At 42.0% G+C, this 19,544-nt stretch overlaps 1 protein-coding gene across 1 annotated transcript; it reads right to left on the bottom strand.

Annotated features, from left to right (window-relative positions):
- Nucleotides 1-6,570: 6,570 nt before the first annotated feature.
- Nucleotides 6,571-7,515, bottom strand: LOC122432892 (olfactory receptor 1F12-like). Its single transcript, XM_043455193.1, has one exon. It carries the CDS (start codon nt 7,513-7,515, stop codon nt 6,571-6,573), a length of 945 nt encoding a protein of 314 aa, XP_043311128.1.
- Nucleotides 7,516-19,544: the final 12,029 nt, after the last annotated feature.

The raw sequence follows: 19,544 nt of genomic DNA, 5'->3' as shown, positions 1-19,544 counted from the left end.
GTCTATTAAATGACAGTTGTGACAACTAAAGATGTTTCCAGGCCTTTCCAAATGTCCCCTGGAGGCAAAATTGATCTTGGCTGAGAACCTCTGCCCTTAGGGTTCAGGGTAAGTGCTGGAGCAATTTCGATGGCTTAGCTATTGGAAGAAAAGACTGGGCTTCTAAGGCCTGGACCTTAAGGACCCCTGGCCTAATTTCTAGAAAACAAAGGAGCTACTAGAGATCATGGGGGTTAAGTGCAGTGTTGCCAGGCAGAGCCAAGAGCTACTGAAGCTGAGTCTCAGGGTGGGTGCTGGGATCTGTCACAGGCAGCTTGGCTGGTGGCTTTGGGTTCCTTTCAGGCAGGTACCTGCTGTGAAGCCTCCACACAGCAGTGCGCTGGGCCTGGACTCACTGTCCGCAGTGAATACAGGTGCATGTTGGGGGCCATGCAAGCACGATGCAGCCAGTGCCAACATTTTTGCCTCCGTAATAAGGTCTTTAGGGCCCACAGTAGACAAAAATATTTGAATGGATGAAAGCCCTGGATTTCTACCTTTTTCATGGCTAGAAGTCTCTCGAGTGTGCCTTAGGGAAGAGCACTGAAGCACAGAGCCTCTCAGTGGCCCCCAGCCTGGCAGCCATCTGTAACTGCTGCATGCCATCGCCAGGGACATCCTGTTCACTTAGCAGTTCTATAGATCAGAGTAGCTCACTTGGGCTTCTTACAATTTCATATCCATTTCTTGCCTTTTCTTTTTCTTTATTGGCTCAGTGAAGGGCATATTTCTAGAGACTGGTCTTGTGCAACCCATTCCCAGGGTTGATACCTTTCAATAAAAAAATGCAGTAAACATTTGTTATGAAGTAGGGAGGGTAGGCTGTCATCTTCCTTGTGTTTGTCTCCGGGAACTTAAACTGCTATGAGTATGAGGGTGGAAGGGCTGGGTGATGCTGGTGTTGCACCCTGAGAAGCAGAGGGACTGAAGAGATGAAAGAGCACAGAGGGGCCAGTAAAAGGGCTGTCTTCACTGCCGCATGCACTAGTCACAGCTCATGGTCTCTGTGGCCAGAGGTCAGGAAACACGGCAGATGCAAGAGTTGGCTTCATATTTCCCCTTCCTACTTAAAAACTGTGTTTATTGAGAAGGTGGTGTATGAGGTTTTAGACAAAGCCTGGGAAAAGGGATGGTAGAAGTCTGTATTTGCCTTCTGGAGTCCCACCCCTGGGAGCTATTTGAGTCTTACACCATCTCCATGTCTGTGAAAAATTTGAGAAAACCCCATCTCTATCATCTGGATGTTTCATGGACTTTTGTAGAAGGGCTCAGCAGATTCTCTGAACAGGAAGAAGCAGAATGGACGATGAACAGTTTATTGTTGAGAACCAGTCTTCCCTCTAGGTAGTCCCAGCCTTCAGTTTTAGGAATTCCTGCCGCCTGAACTAAGGTGCTGATGAGAAGAATGGAAAAACCAAGAGTTAAAACAGTGTGGTGGTAGCACAGATATACCAATGGAGTGGAATACAGATTCAGAAACAGACCCATCTCTCTATGGAAACCTAGCATATAATAAAGATGATGTTGCATGGAAAAATTAACAAATTTGAATTCACAAAAAAGATGAAAGTGACTCTTGAACATATGAAAAGAAGTTCACCTTCACTCATGAAATAAATACCAAGTAAAGCTACACTGAGATATTATTTCTTGTCCTATAGATTCAAAAGCTGACTACATGTGATTGATTAGTTTGTGGGAAAAAAGGAATTCTTACACACCTCTGACAGAATGCAAAATGATACAACTTTATGTGAGGGGAATTTAGCACTGCTATATCTGACAAAGTTACATGTGAATTTATTCTGAAGACACACCTCTAACAAGAAGAAGATACATATGCACAAGATAATTCATTGCAGTGTTCTTTGTAGCTCCCTGGTAAATCCCACGTGGTACTGGTCACATCTCTATGTTGAAGTGCTTTATATTTCAGGAAATTCCTGGAGCAGTGGGGCAGGTAACTCGATCATGTGGTATTTGACTCTAGAAGTTCACTTTCTCATAGAATAATGGCATCTGATTAAAAAAATTCAATGTAGGGGATCTAGAGGTGACCAGGTCCACTGTCTTCGGACATCCCTTGCCTTCCATGGTACCACAGGGGATACTGCTCCTCTGCGTGGCACTCGGCTCTCAATTAGATCAGCTCACTCAGCTTGCTATTTTCAGCTTGGGTAGTGGAAGGGTGGACACGTTCCTGCCACACTCAGTGCTCAAGGTGAAAGCTATCCTTAGGATATTCAGGATAGAGATTTTTATCCTTCATGCTCTTAAACTAGTTAAACAAGGAGGCAGTTAGAGGTAATTCTAATGCCTTGGCAGCCTATATGAGCAAACCCAAACCTAAGCCTGTGAACGCCTCAAGGTTAAAAAAATCAAAAAGGATGGCCAATCACAAACAGCCAACTTGACTTCCTGTATAAAGCAGCCTTAAACTACAGCCTCTCAGTTTACTCACTTCTCTTCCTTGTCTTCACTGTAGACGTCTTGCTCCTGCCTCCTGTGTCTGGAATGATTTTGGCTCAAATAAACTGACAAATTTTACTATGCCTCCTTTTTTTATCGTTTAACAATGCTTTTTAGCAGAGACTCTCCAAGTGTCCTCTGAAAACCCCTGACATCAAAGACGCCAGGGGAACCTGTTTGAAATGTACTTGGGGATGGAACAATTTTCCACTGGTACCTTCCTTTTACCCAACTCCTCAGGTGGTAATTTGCATGTCTGTTTTGAGAGATCTTGCTCCATCATCATGTGGGACACTGGCTGCACCAGAGCATTTGTTGAAACATTTGAATAAATCCCGAAGTTTTCCCCCACCAGCCCAAAGCAGATGTAAGATGGTCCTACAAATGAATAGTAAGTCATGATCTTCTTAGTGAAGTGCTGTTATGATTCTCAGCTGGTAGCCATAACGCAGGAACCTCTTAAACAACAAGGATAGTTACCCACTGTGAGCTGAGGGAGTGTTGTATGACTTGGAAAATGTGACATAGGAGATAGTTTTTATTCTAATTCTCAGAGATGCTTCCACTTTCCCTCATAACACTATTTTAAAAATGTAGATAATAGAAGATTTTTTGGGGGAGGAGGGAATCAGAAATTCATTTATTGCTATGTCTCAGTACAATGCCCAGCTTAATAAAAGTGCTTCACAAAGATTTGTTCAATGCATCCATTTCTCTTGGTGCAGTCACCTAGTATCTGCTTCTCTGCCTGCTGCTACTTCCCTCATTTTCTCAGTTGCTCTCACTCTCCTTCACTGTCGCATCTCACGATGGGGGAGGCAGGTGAATCACTTTGCTTAGGGCATCTTGGGAGCGCAGCTCTACAAAAAATGCTTGAGTTCTGTTATAACAGAAGGAGGTTGTACTCATCTGTAACCACGTGCCAGGTTGGATGTGGAGAGTCCAGCAAAGCCAGTGTGATAGTTCTAGGAGAGTTGAGTGTTGCAGATGATTCCAGAACTCTGACAAAACCCCATCTATACATTATTCTGAGGGCCCAGTCACCACCAGAAATATGAGAGAACAAATAAGTGATTATTTTAAGCCACTGAGTTGACGGTTATGAAACAATAGTAACTGAAGCACAGCCTGCCTACAGGAGCACTCCCGGTCTATGTTTGGTGCCTGATCTGGGTTTATTTTACTTTATAACACTCACAACTCTGACATGTTGAATGTTTCTTTTTTTTTCCTTAATTTCTTTTTTTTTTTTTTTGCTTCCTTAATCCCTGGAGCTGCTGCAAGAAAGAGGAAACTTTGTTTTGTTTGCTAATATCTCTCTGGGATAAGGTATCTGGGACATGATTTCCCTTGAACTCAAATTACCGTTGTTGAACAGATGCAGTACCTGGGGCCCCTGGTGTGGGGAAGGCACCCACTGTGAGCAGAGGGAGTGTTGTATGACTTGGAAAATGTGACATAGGGGATATTTTTTATTCTAATTCTCGGAGATGCTTCTACTTTCCCTCATAACACTATTTTAAAAATGTAGATAACAGAACTATTTTTTTTCCCCTTAAACATTTTGTTTTAAAAATATAAATGAACCTTCTGGTATTGTCACAGGATTGGGTTTATGCTACCAAATCTGTAAGGGTGGCTGAGCTGCTGAACATCTTGTAGTTGACCTGTGTGCAGGTTCTTCCTTCCCATTTACCCCTCAGCAAGCAGCCTCCTGGCCAGGACATGAGCCAGGCTGACAAGGTGTTTGTTGGAGGAGAGGCCTCAGAGCAGGAAGCATCCTCACAGCCCACTGATGAGCAAGGTCAGTTTAAGGTCTTTCAAATGTATTCACTGCCTGCCCCCCTTTAAAATCTTTTTCTTCCTTTTTTTTTAACCTTGAGACCAAACTGTTGTATTATTCACCATTATAGCAAATGCATACGAAGACCTCTTCATGCTGACGTCAGCTTTTCGTGACATCACGAGGTGATAGATTTTGTTACTGTTATTGTGGTTCTATGATCAGAGACCCAGGAAAGCTGAAATCCAATCATTCCAATTCCTGAGACTCAGGATCCCACGGAAACAATATGTTCAAGGAACAATAGCAAACTGAGCCAAAGTTCAACTGTTGGTGTGTGAGTTATACCCAGTAACCTCTGTCATGGGCTCACTGGTTAAAGGTGAGCTGGGAAGTAGCCTAGGCCTACATTGCTTTCCCACTCAGCTCCAGATGAATTAAGGACCTGTGTACTCAGTCATGGTGTTGGGGGCAGGGGGAGGGAGGGAGGAAGAGGTGACTGGACCCCAGTGAGGACTCGGGCCAGACACATGGATAGAAGAGGACTAATCAAGGGGCCAGGCTGGGAGGAAGGAAGCTTCATCCCTGAATGATGACCCTTAAGGGCACACTGCCCCTCATAAAATATGGGCCAGTGAACTCCTTGGGCTCTGGCCAACCAGGTTGCTAACTCTTTTTCCTTGTCTGGGGTTGGGGAAATTTAAAAGTATTGGTTAAGGCAAAATCATGGGGAGAAAGACCATAAGTGTTTTTTCTGCATGTCTGCTGTTAATTTAAAGCATTGAGATTTAAGAAAGGAAAAACTTGACTCCAACAATTCTGTTTGTAGTAGAGTTGAGGGGAGCCCGGCAAAATTGAAGTATGCAAAACAGCATGACAGAGGCTGTAGTAGAATCAAATTCTATGGAGTTTCAGAGGAGAAAAAATTTCCTTTTGACTGAGGAGACTTGAGGTGGCTCCATGAAGGGCATGGTATTTTATCTGAGCCTTGAGGGACAACTGGAATTTTGATGGGTAGAAATGGGCAGATGGGGCAGCTGGAGAAGAATGAGGAGGGACAAAAAGAGCATGGTGTGTTGGCTGGAATGATGAGTGTCAGATGAGCTGGAGTTAAATAGCTGGTAATTGGAGGGGCCAGAATCGGATGCCAGTTGTGATGACTTTCTGTGCAATGCTCTCCCCAGCTCTGCCACACCCATCACAGCCTAGGATATTATCCTGCTGGACAGAAAACCACATACAACTTCTTCAGCCATGAACCCATTACATGAGGCCTTTTCCCTTTGTCTCTTTCTCCAACTCAGCTTGTAGAGAAGCATCTTCAGAAGGATTATCTTGGCCCCTCCCTTTTACATGCTTCACACCCAGAGAACCAACTCTAAGTCCAGCCTCCTCTCTTTCCCAAGAGACGAGGAAGCACGTAAGTGGGGCAGTATAGGGCCTTCATAGGTGTTCAGCTGAGACAGTCAGTCTAGGCATTCCCGATACAAGTAGGTAGAGCTGTGGAACTCCAGCCAGCAGGACCCGGGCCGAGAGTGGACAGCTTCAAGAGGACTCTGAAGCCTGTCTCCAAAGCCAGGTTCAGCCCAGAGTGTGGTGGTGGTGGTTGGGAAGTGGGGGTACAGCAGAGGAGTTTGGAAGTTGGGTTGCTTGAGGGTTAAAGATCTGAGCCTCTGTAGGGGTGCGTGGGGGCTCTCAAAGGGCATCTCCTTGGCACAGGCTGTCAGCACAAGTTGTGTGTGTGTGTGTGTGTGAGTCGCTCAGTCGTGTCTGACTCTTTGTGACCCCATGGACTATAGCCCTCCAGGCTCTTCTGTCCATGAGATTCTCCAGGCAAGAAAACTGGAGTGGGTTGCCATTCCCTTCACCAGGGGATCTTCCCAGCCCAGGGATTGAACCTGGGTCTTCCACATCACTGACAGGTTCCTTACCGCCTGAGCCACCAGGGAAGCCCACCAGCACAGGTCACAGACGGCTATGAACTCACTGTTCTCATGTGAACTCTCTCCAGGAGGTCTGCAGATAGAGCTACTTTATACCTGTTTATGTGGTTTTGTCTTTATGGGAGAGTTTATTCCCCTCTTGGTAGTCTAGGCAGTCAGCACAGGGGTCAAGATATTTTGGACCTGCAGATTACTTATGGAGCAATGAAAGGCTTTGCTGGCCACAGTGACAACACAGGACAGTGAGGTCTGCTCCTCCCACCCTCTGTGTTTTGAGCCTGTCCCTGGGGTTCATCCCCCTTCCCAGCACAGAGGCCCCGAAGGGGAGCTCTGCTATCATAGCCCATGGAGTGCAGCCTTTACACTGACCAGTTTCCACAGAGCTCCCTTCATGTCCTTGTTCCTCAGGCAGTAGATAAAGGGATTCAGCGTGGGGGTGACCACCATGTACATTACTGAAGCCAGTGAATCCTTGTCAGCCGAGTGGGAGGGTGAGGGACTCAGGTAGACCCCTGTGATGGTCCCATAGAAGAGGATGACCACAGCAAGGTGGGAGCCACAGGTAGAGAAGGCCTTCTGTTTTCCCCGGGAAGATGGGACCCTGAGCACAGCAGACACAATGTGGATGTAGGAGACGAGGATGCTGAGGAAGGGGATGAGGACGATCAGGCCCCCCACTAGCAGAATCATGAGTTGATTGGGCAGGGTTTTGGAGCAGGAGAGCTGGAGCAGGGGAACAAGGTCACAGAAGAAGTAAGGGATGACGTTGCTGGCACAGAAGTCCAGCCGGGCCATGAGGAGGGTGTGCAGCAGGGAGTGGAGGTTGGCAACGAGCCAGGCGCTCCCGAGCATCAGGGCACAGGCTGGCAGACTCATCGTCGTGGAGTAGTGCAGGGGCTGGCATATCGCCACGTAGCGGTCATAAGCCATGGCCGTCAGGAGGAAGTTGTCCATGTTAGCAAGCAAAATGCAGAAGTAGATCTGGGCTAGGCAGCCGCCGTAGGAAATGGACCGGGTCTGTGTCTGGATGTTCGCAAGCATCTTGGGGACTGTGGCGGAGATGAAGCAGACATCCACCAGGGAGAGGCTGCTGAGAAAGAAGTACATGGGCGTGTGGAGGCGGGAGTCCGAGCCAATAGCCAGGACGATGAGCAGGTTCCCGGCCACCCCAACCAGGTACGTGAGAAGGAAGAGGCCGAAGATCAGCTCCTGCATCTCAGGCTGGCTGGAGAGACCAAGGAGGATGAACTGGGAGGCGCTCGTGTGGTTTCCCGTCTCCATGGTTGGCTGGTCCTGCTGGGAGATCCAGACCAGGCACGGGCTTTAGAGGATAGTGGTGTCTCCTTCCTTCCTCCATATACCCCCTCAGCTCACATCTCTGTGTTCATCTGGTAGAAACCCGAAAGAAGGCTCTCTGCCTATCAAAGGAGAAGCTTCAACCAGGAAGTCCTGTGGCCCCAGCAGACCGAAAAGTCAGGGTTTTAACTATTTTGCCACCCAAATGCTACTGACCCTGAGCCCCACAAAGCCACATGTGCCATATCTCCAAGGAGAAGGCTTGTGTGGTGGCAACAACAATGGGGATACTTTAGGTGTGTTAGCCCCCAGATTTCCATCATACTCTCGTTCTTTGTTGTGATGATGTCTCAGTATTAAGTAAAGAGCTATAGGAATGTAATTTCCTCTTAATCCCAATAGGATTGCCACCTGAAGGCCCTTTCTGTACAGAATTCTAGAACCACAATGGCACATACATGGAACTACAGGATAATATTTGTAAACATCTTCCTTCTCCACAAACCTTCTTCCCCACCAGTAGTTTATCTCCCCTTGCTCCCCCACCCACGGGGAGCCCAGGACTCAGGTGCCCTGGCTGCCACTCATCACTGGCTCTGGGCCACCTTGGTCCTGGTGATGATGCTGGGGATGGAGTTGGCCAGGGCACACTTGGACAGAAGAGCCTGCTGACTGGGACAGCTCAGCCCACCCTTCCATCAGGGCTGACCCAGGAAGGGCCTTACCTCTGGAGGGTGAGAGCCGCCCCTGCTGAAAACAAAGAGGAACTGCGAGTGTGATGTTGCCCAAAGTAACAGAATGGGCAGCAGGGCAGCAACTCAGAGTTGGAGTTCATTGCAAGCATAGCTGAAGTTTCATTAGTTACAAATGAATTTTCAGTGCTTCACAAGACATAGTTGGGATTTGCGTCCTATAGAAGATACGGCATAAAGAGGGAGGGTGAGAAAGAAGCAATTGGAGTTACTGTGCTGCTTGGGGATGAATAGCTGACAGGGGAAATCAGTCTGGAAAAGCTATGGGAATGGGTATGGCCCACCTGGGACCTGGGCAGGGAGTGAAAAGGGGCTCATGGTCTTGGGAGGCTTTTTCTGTGCCACCATTTTGTTGGAGCAAAGTGGCTTCTCTGCTCCACTGGGCAGTATCCAGTGAGGATGGAGATTTCAGCTCGTGCAGGACCCAGCCCACAGACTCTTGGCCTGTTTTGAGAGTTATGCCTTAGTATAGAAAAGAAATGGCTCCTTTGGAAGTAATATTTTACTGATGCTTTTTTTTTTTTTTTTAAGGATTCAAGTATTTGACAACCCACAGGCAAAAATCTTTGGTAAAGGACAGCCATAAGATAGAAGCCTAAGAGGCTAAGAGAAAAGAAATCTGTTCAGTGAAAAGTAAAAATGAAAGGAAGCATGTATTTAATATGGTTTAGATCCTCATTTGACCAGTGCTGATTAAAACAGCTCTTTACTGGGTGATGTGAGCGATGAGAAAACAGTGGACACTGAGAAAAAAGGACTTTGTTCTTGCTTCCAAGAAGCTTCTAGTCAAACGGAAAGGTGACAGCCCTTAGACTAGGGAGCTGACATTTATCGGCACTTACTGTGTGTCATATACAGGGCTAGGCATGGGTATGTGGGTGCATGTATTTAATCCTCACAATGTGTATAAAGTAGGCATTATTATTCTTATTTTACAGATGAGTAAACCGAGGCTGAGAGGGTTTGAATAATTTCCCCCAAAGACATCAGGATTTGATTCCACGTCAGTCTGATTTCAAAGCAGTGCTTTGATTTTCTCAAAAAGACTGAAGAAGTGCTACTGGGTAAACTTAAACTTGGGGCATTCTTGTCAGTGGATCAGGGAATCCTGCGGTGACCAGCCCGGGGACAGGAGAAGGGAGTGTGGGGCAGGAGGGATAGAACAGGGACATGGTAAAGAAGGTTGTCTGTACTGGGAAGAGACGGCTTGTTCGTGTAGAGTGTGAATGGGAGCTGTGGCGCAGTGACCAAAGCTCTGTCCTTTCTTGACTAACATTCTTTTCAAACCAAGAAGTCTCCATCCTGTCTTTCCTTCCCATTCTCCCACTTCCCCAGAGATATGGGAGAAGAACATTTTCCTGTTACTATTTCCCACTGGTTAGGAACATAGTCTTTCCAAGTACTCCTATTTTAAGAATTGTTTTTGCTGTTTAGTTGCTAAGTGTGTCCGACTCTTCTGCAACCCTGTGGATTGTAGCCCACTAGACTCCTCAGTCCATGAGATTTTTCCAGGCAAGAGTACTGGAGTGGGTTGCCATTTCCTTCTCCAGGGGATCTTCCCAACCCGGGGACTGAACCCGCATCCCCTGCATTGGCAGGGGGGTTCTTTACCACTGAGCCACCAGGGAAGTCATTTTAAGAATACCAAAACTCAAAAAGTCTAACTCAAAACAGAAAAGATTCCCCTCATCCCCTCATTGCTTCTGAACCATTTCTGCAGACATCCCCCAGTTTGAAAAATCCACGCTTGTCCTCACATTCCCCGCCAGCTGTCAACTCATTTCTCTATCCTTCCTTTTCCACAAAAGTTCTCAGAATGTTCTCCGGTTCCCCCTTCCCATTCTCGTAAAGCCCCCTTTCCAGGCCTCTCCACCAATCCCTGAGGTGTCCCTTGTCAAGGCTGCCGTTGCTCCGTCTGTGGTTAGCGCTCAGGCTCCATCTCCTGAGACCCAACAAGCTGGAGCTGGCACTGTTGGTCACTTCCTCCTTTGGGAAGCACATTTTTCACTTGGCTTTGAAGCAGTTTCATCTGGGCATCTCCTCCCTCACTGGCTACTCACTTGCTCCTCCTCCTCTGACCTCCAGCTGTGTGGATGTCCCTTCAGCAGCTCCAGCCCCACCTCTCCTCTGTTTACACTCGTTTGTAGGTGGCCTCATTCGACCTGGAGTGTCATCAGCCCCAAAGCTTTACATACCAGCCAGACTTCTTTCCAGTTTGGGATTTTCCCCTTGAACTTTGAACTTACTTAGGCTCAACTTCTTGCATTCTGTATACATTTACGTCTGACAGGTGTCTTAGACTTGACTTGTCTAAAACCATGTTGCTGATCTTTTCCTCAAAACTGCTGCTTCCTCAGTCCCATCTTATTCTTCTAACTGCTCAAGCCAAAACTTTAATACCATCCTTAACACCTCTTATTAAATAATCAATTACTGTCCTCATCCAATATATTGTCATTTCTACCTTTGAACTGTAACCAGGTGGGACCACTTTTTCTCTGTGACCACTGCTGCCTTTGTGGCCCAAGCAAACTTTTTTTTCAATTCAGGTTATTCAGTAGTTTCTTAACCAGGCTCACTGTTTCTGTCCTCATCCGATCCTCAGCTGTCTGTTTCTACATGGCATCCAGGGTGAATGGTAAGAAATATAAGTTAGATGTTACTCCTCTGCTCAAAGTCCTCCAGTGGCTCCTCATCTCATTTAAAACTCAAAGTCCTTGCCATGTCCTTTTCAACTGTGGGCTAATACATCTTGTCAAATAAAACAATAGATGACTACTTACATATGTTTGAAATATCCCCAAAGATGCAAAATGAATTAGAGAACATGAATATGAAGCCAATAGAGAAAGAAACATAAAGTTATTAAATAGTTTCTAAGGGGGCATCTGATTCCAATGTCTTCAAATCTTCTAAGAACCAATAATTAATTCAGTAATAAAAAATTTAAAAATAGAGAAAATCATAGCATGTTAATCTGGAATATTTGCTAAAAGAGGTTATTGTGAGGATTAAATGAGAGAATACCTATAATTTGTAGAGAATAGTGCATTGTACATAGTAAGCAATTAACCTGGCTATTACTATTATTGTTGTTATTCAGTTCACTTTTAGAGGCAAGTATTTTAAATTCAGGCTAAACAATGACAATGAAAGAAATATTTTAGACCAATTTTGTTCATAGATATAGATATAAATACCCCAAATAAAATATCTGCGAATTAAGAAAATGACACATTGAGTTAACTGTTAAACTCAAGGAAATCCATTAACCTAATTCATCATTAACCAAATATCAAAATAATGTAATTAGACTTGGATAAAGTATCTAGATAAACTTATCGTTGCTTTATAGATTAAAGCTCTGAAAACATTAGGAGTGTTTGTCTTAATATGTAAACTACGTATTCAATATCTTGTTTATGGAAGACTTAAACATTTTCCCTCAAAAGAATAAGATATGAATGTTCTCTGTTATCATTCCTTATGTAATATTTCACTAGAAATGCTGGTATTGGTTATCCTAGAAGAAAAAAAAGAGAAAAAACATAACTTTTTTGCATAATATCTCATAACTAAAGTCTTAAACCAAGTCATTGCTAAAAATAAACCACAAAAAAAAGCAATGAAAAAGGTGATTTCATTCCCACCAATGATAAAATTGATATTTTGGGTTTTTAATTCAATTTGAAAAATAAAATATTTGCTCAAAGAAAGTTGTAATGGATAAAGTAAAGATATATATATATGATACAAATAGATTTTAATGGAAAGGTTTAGGTATATTTAGGTGATCATGCTTTCCAAGTAAGTATATAGATATGTTATTATTAGTAATAAATTAATAATAAATATATTCTATAGAGCAGGCACTGTAGTAACTACTTAAATTTTAGCTTTTAAATTCTACCCCAAACTATAGATTGGTATTGTTATCTGACTTACAGAGGTTTACAGAAACTAAGTAAATGTAGTAAACATAGGCATTTTACATTTGGAACTATATAGCAGGAAACAAATCCTATGGAAAAAGAAGGTAATTTGTTCAGATATTTGTTGAAACATTCTTATATTTAAAAAAAAGATTGAGACAATCAAATACTCAATAAGAGAATAGCTTTGCAGCTATGACTTATCAGTGCAGTGGAATCTTATACAGATATTAAATGTGAAAGCATGTGTTCATTTCTGGATATTATTTGTCTATGATACAGACTTTGAAAGCAGAACATAAGATAGCATGTACCTACAGATAACGTCTATGTCAGAATATTTGTACATCTGCCAGCAAAAATAAGATGTTAATTTAGAGGGTTATAGGAACGGTTTGAGGTTTAATTTCTACTAGTTTCTTCCTTGCTAAGTTGCTTACATTCAATGTGATGTGAAATAGGTCATTGTGGGCAGACACCTGCTTTGCTCCTGAGTCTGTCTTAATGCCAGCAAATGTTTTCAGATGTCTCTGTCAAGGATAAGCATTAGAAACAGATAGAATTAATAGACAGGACTCCACAATAGGGAATCAGGGCAGGGGCTGAGTGAGGTTGTCTAGGAATTGAATCCTGCGTGGTTTTAGAAATTCTGTACTCTGATTGCTTCTCTGTAAAGTGATGGGGTTGGATTCCTAGATGGTTTCCAAGGCATTCTACAGGTCTCCTGTCCTGCTTATCTTTGAGAAGTGGAGGCGATGTCTTGGGGCTTATACATTTTGGAGCATTGAGAGAGGAGTGTCTCCTCTTGTGCCCACACTGGCACTGACCTGTCCAGTTGTTCTGACTTCTGCCAAACCAACTTGAGGAATGTGCCTCTTCCTGACTTGCTGCTCTTCCTTAAGGAGGGACAGACAGCTCAGAAGCAACCGAAAGCCAGAGACACAACCTTGAGCCCCATGGAAAGCAGTGTGAGGAGTACATCTGTGCCTGGAAGGCACGGTGAGCAAGGAGGCTTTATTCCCTGATTCTTGGGCTTCAAAGAGGTGTGTGGGCCTCACACTCAGATTATCTGCTGAGCTACTCTTGGCCTCCAGAGAGTAGTACCCAGTGGGCATTGTTAAAGAAAAATGATCAGTAATTACCTTGGGTCTGGCTGGGCCCACTTCTCCTGGGCTCCACATCATCTCCTTAGGGCTTCTCTACTGGAAAGTTATTGCTTTAAGTGGTTTAATTTGTAATTTTTGTCTACAGAGGATATCTTAATATTTTCTTATGTTTTATCTTCAACCCAGGGAATTGATCTTGTTTATTCAGTCAGATCAGAACTCCACTGTTCATGTAATCATCATTTTTAAAAAAACTATGATTTTTAAAAATTGAAATATAGTTGATTTACAATGTTGTGTTAGTTTCAGGTATACAGTGGTGTTAGTTTCAGGTGTATATAAATTTATATATATAAACATAATGCTATTGCATACTTAATAGATAATAGTATAATTTAAACTCACTTTTATGTGCACTGGAAAATAAAAAAATTTGTGTGACTTGCTTTATTGTGGTGATCTGATACTGAACATGCAACATTTCTGAGGTATACTTGTGTGTGTTTGTATTTAATAATAGCCATCCTAATGAATGTGAGGTGATGCCTCACTATGGTTTTGATTTGCACTTCCTTAATGATTAGTGCTGTTGAGCATTTTTTTTCATATTTGAATAAACAAATGGCATGGCCATTTGTATATCTTTGGAGAAATGCCTATCCAACTTCTTTGCCAATTTTTAAATAAAATAACTTTTTAAAAATTGTTAAGTTGTAGGAGTTCTTTATGTATTCTGGATATTAACCCCTTATAAGATATGATGTGTAAATATTTTCTCCCATTTCATAGGTTGCTTTTTCTCTCTGTTGATTGTGTCCTTTGATGCATAGACATTTTTAATTTTGATGATCAGGTTATCTATTTTTTCTTTTGTTTCCTGTGCTTTTGGTGTCATATCCAAGAAATTATTCCCAAATCCAGTGTTTGAGGTTTTACCACTATTTTTTCTTCTAAGTGTTTTATAGCTTTAGGTCTTACATTTGGGTCTTTAATGCATTTTTAGTTAATTTTTGTATGTGGTATAAGATAAGGGTCCCACTTTGTTCTTTTGCATGTGGCTATTCACATTTCCCAGCACAGTCTGTTGAGAAGACTGTTATTTCCCCCATTGAATGGTCTTGGCACTCTTGTCAAAAATCACCTAGCTATTTTTATGAGAGTTTACCTCTGGGCTCTCTATTCTGTTCCATTAGTGTATATGTCTGTCTTTATACCAGTGGCACACTGTTTTGATTACTGTAGCTTTGTGATAAGTTTCAAAATCAGAAAGTGTGAGACCTTCAGCTTTGTTCTTCAAGATTGTCTTGGCTACTCAGAGTCCTCAAGATTCCATATAAATTTAAGGATGGATTTTTCTATTTCTAGAAAAAAAACTTGCTGTTTGGAATTTGACAGAAATTGCATTAAATCTGTAGATTCCTTTGGGTAGTATTGACATCTTAACAATAATAATTCTTCCAATCATGACCATGGGGTACCTTTACATTATTGGTATCTTTAATTTCTTTTAGCAAATTTTTATAGCTTTCAGGCCACAAGTCTTTTGCCTCCTTGGTTAAACTTATTTCTAGATATTTTATTATTTTTGATGCTATTGTAAATTGAATTGTTTTAAAGATTTCCTTTCCATACTCTTCATTGTTAATTTATAGAAACACAACCAATTTTTATATGTTGATTTTTATATCCTGCAACTTTGCTGAATTTTATTAAACATTTTTGTGTTTGGAATCTTTAGGATTTACAACATATAAAATCCTTTTATCTGTGAACAGAGATAATTTTACTTCTTTTCAATTTGAATGCTTTTTTTTTTTTCTTGACTAATTGCTCTGGCTTGGATTTCTAGTATTATGTTGAACAGAAGTGGTGAAGGCCCTTGTCTTGTTTCTGATCTTAGAGGTAAAGCATTTAGCTTTTGACCATTAAGTATAATGTTAACTGTGGGCTTTTCATGTGGCCTTTATTAACGTTGAATTAGTTTCCTTCTATTTCTACTTTGTTTTTATTTATATCATGAATAGATGTTAATTTTGTAAAAATAATTGTGCATCAATTGAGATGATCAAGTCATTTTTCCCCTCTTCATCCTGTTTGTGTTTATTGCATTGATGTTTGTATGTTGAACTAGCCTTGCATTCCAGAAATAAATCCTACTTGGTCATGGTATATGATCCTTATAATGTTCTTTTGAATTCTGTTTGTAAATATTTTGTTGAGAATTTTTGCATCATTGTTCATTAGCTACATTGGTCTATAGTTTTCTTTTTTATAGTGTCTTTGTCTGGTTTTGGTATCAGGGTGATGCTGGCATCATAAAAATGAATTTGAAAGTCTTCTTTCTTCTTTGATTTTTTGGATGAGTTTGAAGAAGATTGCCGTTAATTCTTTAAATGTTCACCAGTGAAGCCATCTGGCTCTGGAGTTATCTTTTCTGAGAGATTTTTTGATTACTGATTCAATCTCTTTACTAGTTATAGATATGTTCAGATTTTCAACTTCTTTATGATTCAGTCTTGTTGTATGTTGTACTACTTGTACCTTCAGTAGGTTGTATGTTTCCAGGATATAAGTTGCCATTCTTACTCTCTTTTGTTTATAATTTACATTGGATATCTTTTTCTAACCTTTCACTTTCAGCCCATGCATGTCATCAGATCTAAAACAAATCTCTTATAGATACAATATCATTGGATTCTATTTGTTTTACCCATTCTGACAATATTTGTCTTTTGATTGGGTAGTTTAATCCATTTATATTCATATTTAAAGTAATTACTAATAGGGAAGGACTTGTTATTACCATTTTGTTATTTGTCTTCTGTATGTCTCATATCTGTTTTGCTCCTCATTTCCTCCCGTACTGCCTGCCTTTGTGTTTCATTGATTTTTTTTTTTTTTTTTGTAATGACGTGTTGATTTCCTTCTCATTTCCTATTGTGTGTATACTGTAGATATTTTCTTTGTGGTTACCATGGGGATTACATAAAGCATCCTAAAGTTATAATGACCTATTTTAAACTTAATTTTACTTGCACAGAAACTCTACTTCTTTACAACTCTACACTCTCCCAATTTGTGTTATTGGTGTCATAAATTACATCTTTATGTATTGTGTACCCATTAATATAGAGGTATAGTTATTTTTATGCATTTGTCTTTTAAATTATATAGTAGAATAAAAAGTGAAGTTAGAAATTGGTTACAGCAACACAGGTTTTTACATTTGTATATTTACCTTTACTGTAGAACTATTTATTTTTGTATGGTTTTGCATTACTGTATAGGAAAAAAAAGCTGATTCCATTTCTACTAACCTATCAGAGACTCAGAGCTCTAGCCTCTCTGCTTTCTCAGTGTACATGTTTTCTGCTTTATTTTACTAACACTATGGTGTGAGTGATTGAAAGCCTATGGGTGAAGCATGTGGACCAAACTTTCCTTCCTCGGTCAGCTTTTCCTGGTCTCTTTGACCATTCCATAACTGTTTGAGGAATTAGAATTACTAACCTAATCTGTCGAATCATAGACTTTTGAGGGACTTGTAATCTACCCACCAGGCTTCCCTGGTGTCTCAGAAGGCAAAGCGTCTGCCTGCAATGCGGGAGACCTGGGTTCGATCCCTGGGTCGGGAAGATCCCTTGGAGGAGGAAATGGCAATCCACTCCAGTATTCTTGCCTGGAGGGTCCCATGGATGGAGGGTCCTGGCAGGGCTACAGTCCAGGGGGTTGCAAAGAGTCGGACACGACTGAGCAACTAACACTATCAGAGACTAAGGGTCTCCTTTTTGAGAGGTATTTGAAAATTTCTGGCTTCTGTTACTGCTAAAGTAACTTCATAAGCCCTAAATTGTTGATTAAAGTCCCCCAAATAAATTAATGAGTATGAGCCTAGTCAATATACAGATTTTTTTTTTTTTTTGGTGACTATACTTTCTGGGCAGGCAGGTAACAAACTTTTAGATTGTCTTTCAATGTGTATATTCTGAGAGAATTGAAATTGTCAAAGAAGTCTTGACTTTTAGTGTCAGGCACCAAAGTTGTCCCATAATGGTGTGTTCCTGGGGTAAGCTGAGTTCATATTCTCAATTTTTCTGAACTGGTCTGATTATAATCTGAACTTTATAAGGTTCATGTGCCACACTGAGTTTGTTGTTTAATATTCAACAAGGATTATGCCATCAAAGTAGTGCTGTAGGGAAATAACAGTTGTGTGTTGTCATTGGTGTGACTTCATTGGTGTTGCAACACATTCCATCTGGCTACTGATCTCAGTCCCCACCCCTGCCTTCTATCTTGGTCTTCTAGATCTGCAGCCTTGGAAGTTTTGAAATTTAGCTCATGGAACCCTATTACCTGGACACTGAGAATGTCCAGTACCACTTCCGTATGTGACAGGAAGTGGATTACAGATTGGAGTGGGACCTTGGGGTCTGGACTCTCGTGATGACTTCCTCCCAGCAACACGTTCTAATCATTCCTTCCTTTCTTCTGTAATTGCATGTCTGGTCAGATTCAGCTGATTCTTGCTTCCCACTTGTTGCCTTCTCCAGTTCTCCCTTCCATAGGTCACTCTGTGGCCCTTGACTACATTCATAGAAGGAATGCTTAGCCTCAGTTTACAAAGTTGTTCTCGGTGAAGCTGATGGAAGGCCTGGGTCTTGTCCACTTGGCATCATCATCTTCTGACATCTGTATTCCATCTTTATAGGTGGTCCTTGCTTGAAAAGAGCTGATCCAGAAGGTCAGATGATCTTGCAGTGCTCACTCAAGCTGCTGGCCTGGTTCTTTTCTGCTCCATTTTTTTTAATCCCTTAAATATGTCCTTGGTCCCAACCCAACAATCCCACATCTTGTCTCCATGCAGAGAATTTGTCTTCCAGGGCTGTGCTGGACTCCATGGTGGAAGCTGCAGGCACTTGAGAGTGGCTCGTGGAAGGCTCAAGCAGGAGGTGAAGCCAGCATCAGTGTTTGGAGGATAGGAGGGAATGGCTGAGCATTAGAAGGCCCTCATTATTGTTCAGTTGGATCAGCATGTCTTCCTAAGGTCTCTTGTCAGGCATGGCACTTGATGATGAAGAAATAAAAACAGACTTACTTCTGTGTGTGGAGCAAATCTGTCAGCACCATTTTTCCAACAGCATTTGCTCACTGTGTGTCTCTGTGTGTCACATTTTGGTAATTCTTGCAATATTTCAAACCCTCCAACAGCAAAAAGATTATAACATGCCAAGGACTCAGATGGTGGTTAGCAATTTTAGTAATAAAATGTTTAAAAATTAAAATATGCACACTGTTTTTTAAAGATATAATGCTATTACACACTTAGCTGGTTACAGCAGAGTGTAAGCATAACTTATATGCTCTGGGAAGCCAAACCATTTGTGTGACTTGCTTTATTGCAATACCTACTTATGGCAGTGGTCAGAAGCCGAACCTGTAATATCTCCGAAGTATGACTATTTTATACTTGCATTCTTACTTTTCTTGGGTCATTCCTTTATCCTCTCAAAATGCTTCTTGGGATCACCCTTTAAATTAACTATTTGCATCCAAATATTTACCCCAGGTCTGTTTGGGGGGAAATTAAAACTAAAAGCCTTATTATGTCCCTGATGTTTTTACATCTATTTTCTTAAAACCTTTCTTACTTTTCACACAAGCTGTGGAATATGCATCGAATCCTTTTTAGAGAGGAGGATGCTGAGGTTCAGAGAAGTTATAGATTCCCCAGGGTCACATAGCTAATAAGGATAGAACCAGGGTTTGAAACTATGTCTGTGTGACTCCAAAGCCTGTCTCATTTCTACCATTTCTACTGCTTCAGGGGAACACCCCTGCATCAGGGTCAACAGACCTAAAGACCAACAGACCTGGATTCAGTTCTTCCTCCATGTCAGTGTGTGACCTTGGGCAGACCCCTAGGTTCTTGTCTAAATCTTATTTGCATATTTAACCAGGTTATCCCCCTGGAACTGGACAGGATCAGACCTTTCTTTGGAATATGCAGGGAGTGGGCAGAGTGGAATGGGGGGCTGGCTGGGAGCTGCCCAGGTATTCAGGTGAAAGATTCAGGAAGTGGAAGTGGTTCAGAGCAGACACAGCAGAAATGCATTTTGTGGGAGGATTGGACAGGCCTTGAGGGTGGACTGGAGTGGGGATGAGTGAGAGAGAAACTTCGGGTCCTGGCCTGAGCAGCCTGTTTTCACAGTGGCTTTCCTCCT

The sequence above is a fragment of the Cervus canadensis genome, chromosome 32 (assembly GCF_019320065.1).
Source record: "Cervus canadensis isolate Bull #8, Minnesota chromosome 32, ASM1932006v1, whole genome shotgun sequence".
NCBI lineage: Eukaryota > Metazoa > Chordata > Mammalia > Artiodactyla > Cervidae > Cervus > Cervus canadensis.
The sequence above is the reverse complement of the archived record's forward strand: the minus strand, read 5'-3'. Positions and strand labels throughout refer to the sequence as shown.

What these genes read in the sequence shown, in the direction of transcription:
- LOC122432892 (XM_043455193.1), bottom strand. Translation starts at nt 7,515, where the DNA reads ATGGAGACGGGAAACCACACGAGCGCCTCCCAGTTCATCCTCCTTGGT.